Source organism: Coniosporium apollinis, assembly GCF_000281105.1.
Source record: "Coniosporium apollinis CBS 100218 chromosome Unknown supercont1.43, whole genome shotgun sequence".
NCBI classification, from domain to species: domain Eukaryota; kingdom Fungi; phylum Ascomycota; class Dothideomycetes; genus Coniosporium; species Coniosporium apollinis.
Window position 1 is genome coordinate 70,785 of NW_006913305.1, and position 8,370 is coordinate 79,154.

At 41.8% G+C, this 8,370-nt stretch overlaps 1 protein-coding gene across 1 annotated transcript; it reads left to right on the plus strand.

Annotated features, from left to right (window-relative positions):
• Positions 1-5,868: 5,868 nt before the first annotated feature.
• On the plus strand, positions 5,869-8,370 carry W97_07721 (N,N-dimethylglycine oxidase; the record flags this gene model as incomplete). The annotated part of the gene is made up of 1 exon (XM_007785524.1): positions 5,869-8,370. One exon carries the CDS (start codon positions 5,869-5,871, stop codon positions 8,368-8,370), a length of 2,502 nt encoding a protein of 833 aa, XP_007783714.1.

Sequence of the window (8,370 nt, forward strand, 5' to 3'; positions counted from 1 at the left end):
TTATTAATAGGTAGTGATAGTTATAACAAAGCTAAATAGACTTAGAGCTAGACTTATAGTTCTTTTATAACTTTGTAAGTTTTATTTACAAAGTAACTCAATATATTTCTTTATTTTAAGAAGTATAAAAAATATAAAAATTACAAATTACTTGAGTATAATAAGTATTCTAAATATATATTAAGCATTCAAATTAATTTAGTATTTCTATAAGTAGTTTATAAGCTGAATATACGCTAAATATAGACTTAGAATCCTTGAAACTATATATAATATACTAGGAAAAACGATTTTTTTATTAATATAAGATATTAGTTCTTCTATATATGATTATCTAACAATAATTTGCTTTAAATTATAGTAGCTTCCTATAATAGAATCGAGTTCTTAATAGATGTAGTATAAGTAACTTTAGTCTCTTTAATACTAGTTAGATCTAGCTAAACTAGTTCTAGTAAGCTTTTAAAAGTATTTATATAGACTAGGAAACTATTATATGACTTATACTTCTCTATTATTATTATTATTTCTTCTCTATATTATAGTACAAGAGAAGTACTAGTTTAATTATAAAGAAAAGTAGATAATAAGCTTTGAATAATAGTAATAGAAGAGTAAGAAAGTATTTTCTAGAATATATAGTATAAAAACTCAAGCTAGTCTTTAATATATACTAGATACTCTTTTTCTAACATTCTAATTTTCTAGTCTATTTCTTAGTTTCTTTAGTTGATAACTTAGTAGAAGAAGCTAGAAGAAATAACTTAAAATCTTATATAGTAAACTCTTACTTAATTATTTATTCTTTAATAGAAAAGATTCTAAACTATCTAGATTATAAGAATCTCTTATATTATATATTTCTAATATAACAGCTAAAAGCCTTAAAGTATATTAAATTGAATAGATCTTGTATTATAAAATTAATTCTTATTATTTTTATTATATTAAAAAAATTTCAGGCGCTTAGAAGATTACCTTTAGTCTAAGATATTTAAGATACTCTAAGCGCTCTATATAGGCTTACGAGCAGCTTATAAGCAACTTAGAAGTAGCTTAAGTACTTAGAGTACTTAGAGCGCTTAGAGTAATTAGAATAACTATAAACTACTTAGTAAGTTAAAAAACATAAACTATATATAATATATTAGAGCTATTTTTCTTAACTTTGATTTCTTTATAAAAAATAGATATTATATATATGTTATTAAAAATTAAGCAAATAATAATTCTTTTTATTAATGAATTACTCTCTTAACTACTTCTATTATACTCTTTCTCTTTATTCTACTAGTTTATTTAGATATAAAGTTTGTTCTAAAAATTTTTAACTGCTAACTAAGTAAGGCTTAGTATACTAATATTAGTGAAATCATTTATTACTTCCAAGATCTTAGAGCTATCTCTAAGGTTTTAAAGATACTAATTCTATATTTATCATATAAGCTACTTATAAGAGAGGTTAATTACTCTATATACTTAGTTCACTCGAGGTTTTTATATATATTAAGATAATTAAAATACTTAGAGCTACTAAGCTACTTATATTAGTAAAAATATTTATTAACTCTAAGATTTTAGAGCTATCTCTAGAATCTTAGAGATACTAAACCTATATCTATCTCGCAAGCCGCTCGCGAGAAAGCCTATATACTTAGCTAAATTAAGCTTCTTAGGCTTTTTAGACTTCTTAGGCTTCTCGAGCTTATTAAGCTTATTAAGCTTATAAGAATACTTAGAATACTTAGAGTTACTTAAGCTACTTAAGCTATCTAAACTATCTAAGCTACAAAGCTGCTAAGCTACTAAGCTACTATATAAAGCTCTATCTATCTAGCTTCGTCTAGTTCTAAGTCTATCTAGCTCTATCTAGCTATTAACTACCACCGTATATAGAGCCGGCTATAGTATACGTCTATAAAACTTTAAAAAAATTAAATTTAAATCGCTTAATTTTTAAAAATGTGGTTATTCTATCTCTATTAGCTAGAGAGTAAAAATTAAGCGAGAGCGGAACTCTAAAAAGTAGCTTAAGTAGCTTAGGTAGCTCAAGTAGCTTAGTTAGCTCTAAGTATCTTAAATATTCTAATAAGCTCGATAAGCTCGAGAAGCCTAAGAAGCTTAAGGATACTAAGTAGATAAGGTATCTAGAGCCGGCTCTAATAGCTTAGATTCAGCTACATATAGCTTAGAACTAAACTTAATTTAGCTATATATAGCTTAGAGATAAATCTAGAGTCTTAGAGATAGATCTAACGTATTAAATTTAGTTGTATATAGCTTAGAGCTAGTCGAGCTACGAAACAAAACGCTAATAAAGCTACTAAGCTACTATATAAAACCATATTCTATCTATCTAGCTTTATCTAGCTCTAAGTCTATCTAGCTATCTAGCTATCTAGCTATCAACTACTACTATATATAGAGCTAGCTCTATATTAATACTTTGCTCTGTAGCTTAACTAGCTCTAAACTAGATATAGCTAGTTTCAGTATATTAGAGATAAATCTAATATCTTAAAGCTAAATCTTAATAATCTATATTCTTAAGCTTATTATACTTATTAGAATATTCAGAATACTTCGAGCTACTAAGCCGCCTAATAAATAGAATCTTTAGAGATTTATTTCTTGCTTAGTTTTTATTCTCTAGCTAGTAGATATAGAATAACTACGTTTTTAAAACTTAAGCTATTTAAAATTGTCTTTTTTTAGAGATTCTATAGGTATATATTTAAGCTAGTTCTATACTTAGTAGTGGTTAAAAGCTAGATAGACTTAGAGCTAGATATAGCTAGATAGAGCTAGATAGAGCTAGATAGAGCTAGATTTAAAGCTCTATATAATACTTGGTAGCTTAGTATAATTTACTTAATTTACTTAATTTACTTACTAGTTTAAACTAAGTTGCATTATTCTATAAGCGGCTTATAAGCTGCTTATAAGATAGATATAGGCTTAGTATTTTTAAGGTTTTAGAGATAGCTTTAAGATCTTAGAGGTAATAAAGACTTTCACTAATATAGTAAATACTTATAGAACTACTAAAAAAAAATATCTAAATGATTTGATTTTTAAAAACATAGTTATTCTATCTCTACTAGCTAGAGAGTAAAAATCAAGTAAGAAACTAAACTCTAAAGAGTTTTAGACTAAGCTACTTACTAAGTGGCTTAGTAGTTCTAAGTATTCTAAGAAATTTAAGAACACTAAGTGTATAGAGTATCTAGAGCTAGATCTAATAGATTAGATTTAGCTATTCCTAGCTTAAAGCTAAACCTAATTTAGCTATATCTAGCTTAGAAGTAAATCTAATGTCTTAGAGATAGATCTAGTGCATTAGATTTAGCTATATATAGCTTAAAGCTAGTTAAGCTACGAAACTTTCGCTAATAAAATCTATATTATAAGTACTTTAAACGCTTAGCTTGTTTGTCTAGAGTAGTAAGAGTTGCTTAAAGGCTCTAAGCGCTTCTAGTAGCTCTAAGTATTAAAATAATATTTCTAATATAGATACATAGAGCGTATATATCTAAGGTTATATAATACTTTATTCTTTTATTAAGTAGAACTCGATACTATATCTTTTTAAGTTAGTGTATATAGTTTACTAGATAATACCTTAGCTTATAACAATCCTCTTTAAGTTTACTACTATTAATAAAGTTTCTTCTTAGTTATTAAAATCTAAAATGCTCTAAGATACTTTCTATATTCTATTATATCTCTTAACAACTTTTCAGAATTATACTATACTAATAGATAGAGATTATAGAATGTTTATATATTAGTTGAAAGGCTTCGAATAATAGCTAAAACTCAATCAATTAACTAATACCTTTAGTTAATATTAAACTGCTTAAAAAATGCAATAAGATAGAGAGTAGAATAACGTTTAGATAAGCAAATATCAATTGTTATCCAACCTTCCAATATTGATTGTAGATGTGGTAGTTTATAACAGCTAATATTTGCGGTGCAAGTTCTTCTATACCTAGAGGGTGGGGTTGTGCCGGGTCTCACATATAGAGATTAACGCTAGATGATGCTCCGCAGAGTGTCCGCGGCGACGACTGGTTATTGGATGGGACGAGTCGGGCTCAGTCTGCTGGACGCCGTGCAGAGGGTCATGCTTCGGCTCCTGGAGAAAGCGTCAATGCTGATGGGACGCCAGCATAGATAATGTCGTAATCTTGAGCATCTTGGAGTGTCGTCGCGAGTGTGGATGATTGCACACAGGTGGAGCCACGGGAGTTGTGTGACTTTCTTCTTTCAACTTCTAGAAAAGGTGTTAAGCTTCGGGTGGGTACCCAAGCCTTACAAGTGCTGCGGAACGCTGCTGGCGAGATCTCCGCACTCAACCTCGAGAGCACGGACGAAAGAACGAAGCCAACTGACTTACGCTACAACGACATCATCATCTTAGCTGGCTGCTAGACACCATGCGTCTTCAAGACGCTGTTCCCTCGAAGTCGTATTCAACTGAACATCCACGCTCACTCCGGCCACAGCGTTCTTTACAGATCAAAGAGGTACAGCAGACCTTTTGTCAATGTTGCCAAATGATGGGAAGGGAAGGCTCACGCGAAAGATGACCACATCTCCCACGCGATCTACTGTCCGCCAACGAAGGACTGGTCATTCTCTCCGGAAGCCTACGCCCGTCTCGACGGTAACAGACAACCAGAAATTTGGATCAGCGGTCTTAACAACAACAGTACCGAGCTGGTGTTGCTGCAGTTGACCACCGACTCGAAGAAATCGGTCAGCAAGGAAAGAATTAAAGAGTCGTGAGTTGATGCAGTTCAGCTGACAGGGTTGAAAAGAGATGATGGTATAGGCGCCACAGGAGACGATCTGGAGTCTTTCTGGGAAGTAGTTTATTTTAGGCCGGTCAGCAAGTCCGGCGTTCCGATCGTAAGTTAGGTGTCGCTGAGGGATCTAAGTCTAGGATTTCGAGCCACGTTGGGTGCGAAGGTATAGGTTGCGGGTGGATATGGGCCGTGGGGAATTGCTCTATGCTTAGGCACGGGTTCGGTGATGTGCGACTTGGTATCTGAACGTGAACAAAGGGTAGATATGTTTGGGCTGAAGTTAGAGTCAAGTATTTCTAGCAAGCTACAGAATGGTATTGTACATTAATGGCAGCCGTAACCATCGTCTATAAATAATAGCATTACCATATAAATCGACATTCCATCTTGGCGTTCCCGGAACTCTGCATTCATTACTCGATATTTAAGGCTTTGTGGAGTCAATCCAACGGCTGGTGCCCTATTGCAAGAGATAGCTGAGTATTTTTGATTCGATGCGCGAAGCGTTGCCAAACCTCAATCTTAGCATGTTTGGGCTTAGCGCCTTTCTACTTGCCAAGGCACTGGTGGCGGAGGATGGAACCTATAACCATTCTTGGTGCACTCATCCATATCTTCGCTGTCCGGATTCAGTAATCTAGCTGCTTCCCATTGGCGCACTGGAGATACAGGATGCAATAATCGAGACTGCTCCCATGTTCTTCATAATGCGACCTGCTATACACCCTAACTTCTTTTCGTTATCCCTTCCATTCATCAACCATAACTGCCTGCAGGTTGGGGACCCATACAGTTCCAGGCAGTCAATCCGCGATTGACTTAACATTACAATTACCATTGACTATTTATTAACGTCCATCTGCGCTGTATACTTCTTGCTCCGGCGAAGGTCTTGGGGAGCTGCTCTGATAGATCTTGATCTTAAACCTCCCGCTGTGGCATTTGGAAAGTAGGCGGGCCAATTCACCTTACGACGACCAACCCAGACTCGTCTGCCCGGCCGTTTGTTCGTGTTCGCTGACCACCTCGACAAGCCTGAGGACGGCTATTAACAATGGGGTCGATCGCAGCACCATCTCCACCACGCGTCGTTATCATCGGAGCTGGCATCGTTGGCACCAACCTCGCCGACGAGCTGGTCTCACGAGGATGGACCGATATCTCTGTCATCGACCAGGGCCCTCTTGACATGCCGGGAGGGTCCACATCGCACGCTCCCGGTCTAGTATTTCAGACGAATCCATCCAAGACCATGACTCTGTTCGCCAAGTACACCGTGGAGAAGCTGCTATCGCTGGAGTGGGACGGCGAGAGCTGCTTCAATCAGGTAGGCGGCCTGGAGGTGGCGACTACTCCTGCGCGGCTCGAGGAGCTGAAGCGCAAGCACGGCTACGCCGCTTCGTGGGGCGTTGACGCGCGCTTGATTGGCGCCGAGGAGTGCCTCAAGATCTATCCCAACCTAAACAAAGATATGGTTCTCGGCGGCCTGCATATTCCCAGTGACGGCCTGGCTCTGGCGGCCAGCGCTGTACAGCGGCTCATCGCACGGACTCGCGAGGCCGGCGTCCGCTATCTCGGATCAACGCCTGTCACTGGTATCGAGCGGGCTGAAGGCCACGTTACTGGCGTGATGACGCCTAACGGCACCGTTCCTGCCGACATCGTGGTCTCCTGCGCCGGCTTCTGGGGCGTCGAGGTGGGAGCCATGGTCAACCTACCAATCCCCTTGCTTCCGCTAGCTCACCAATACGTTAAGACAACTGCTGTGCCGGCCCTGGCCGGCCGTAACCCACGGCCAAATGGAGCGAGCCTGCCAATTCTGCGTCACCAAGACCAGGATCTCTACTACCGTGAACATGGCGACCAGTACGGCATCGGCTACTACGGCCACAAACCAATGCCGGTCGTTGCCGCGTCGTTGGGCTTGACCCCCGAGCACGTCGACGGAAAGAACATGCCCTCCCGCCTCGAGTTCACCCCTGAGGACTTCGACCCGGCGTGGAAGGAGTCCCAAAAATTCCTGCCTGCCCTGCAAGGCACTGAGATTGCCGACGGGTTTAATGGGATCTTCTCGTTTACCCCCGACGGCGGGCCCCTCGTCGGGCAGGCTCCCCATCTAGACGGATTCTACGTGGCGGAGGCGGTATGGGTAACGCACTCTGCCGGCGTGGCCCGCGCTTTAGCCGAGGTCCTGACCACCGGACGGTCTAAGATCGACCTCGCTGACTGTGAGCTGTCGCGCTTCGAAGAAGTACAGCTTGCTCCCGAGTACGTCAAAGAGACCGCGCAGCAGAACTTCGTCGAGGTCTACGATATCCTGCACCCGTTGCAACCGAGGGAGTCCCCTCGCGGCCTGCGCGTTAGCCCGTTCCACGCCCGGCAGCATGAGCTCGGCGCCTTCTTCCTCGAGGCTGGCGCCTGGGAGCGCCCATATTGGTACGAGGCGAACGAGAGGCTGGTTAAGGATCTACCAATGGAGTGGCAGCCTGTTGAGCGTGATGCCTGGTCCTCCAGGTACTACTCACCGATCGCCGCGGTAGAAGCCTGGAAGACGCGTACTGCCGTCGCCATGTACGACATGACTCCGCTACGCCGGCTAGAGGTGTCTGGTCCCGGAGCAGTCGACCTGCTGCAGCGACTCTGTACAGGCGACGTCTCCAAGAAGCCCGGTGCCGTTACCTACACGCTGTTCCTAAACGAACACGGAGGCGTCCGGAGCGACCTGACTGTGGCTAGGATCGAGGACGAGCTGTTCCAGGTGGGCGTGAATGGCCCCGTCGATACAGCATACGTCACCCGAGCAGCCCGCCTGCAAAGTCGGCAAACGCCCAACAGATGGGTACAGGTGCGCGATATCACCGGCGGCACCTGCTGCATTGGGCTTTGGGGTCCTCGGGCCCGAGACGTGATCACTTCTGTCAGCGCCGACGACTTCACCAATAAGGGTCTGCGCTTCTTCCGATGCAATAAAGCAAACATTGCTGGCATCCCGGTTACAGCAATGCGGCTGTCCTACGTTGGTGAGCTAGGCTGGGAGATCTATACCAGCGCCGACAGAGGTCAGGCGTTGTGGGATGTCCTGTGGAAGGCTGGACAACCCCACGGAATGGTCGCGGCAGGCCGCAGCGCCTTTAACGCCTTGCGGCTGGAGAAGGGCTACCGTTCCTGGGGCGCTGATATGACTACTGAGCACGACCCATATGAGGCCGGCGTCGGTTTTGCCGTCAAGGCGGGCAAGGAAGGCTATGTTGGCAGGGTTGCGCTCGAAGGACGTTCCGAAAAGACGGCTGCCCAACGCCTGCGCTGCCTCACCGTCGATGACAGCCGCTCGGTGGTGCTTGGCAAGGAGCCGGTGTTCCATAACGGCAAATCGATTGGCTATGTCACCAGTGCTGCGTTTGGCTACACGATCCGCAAGCCCGTCGCCTATGCCTACTTGCCTAGCACGGTCGTCGAGGGTGATTCTGTTGAGATCGAGTATTTCGGCCGACGGATTCCCGCTACCGTCACCCCCGAGCCGCTGTACGACCCGGACATGAGCCGTCTACGCGGGTGA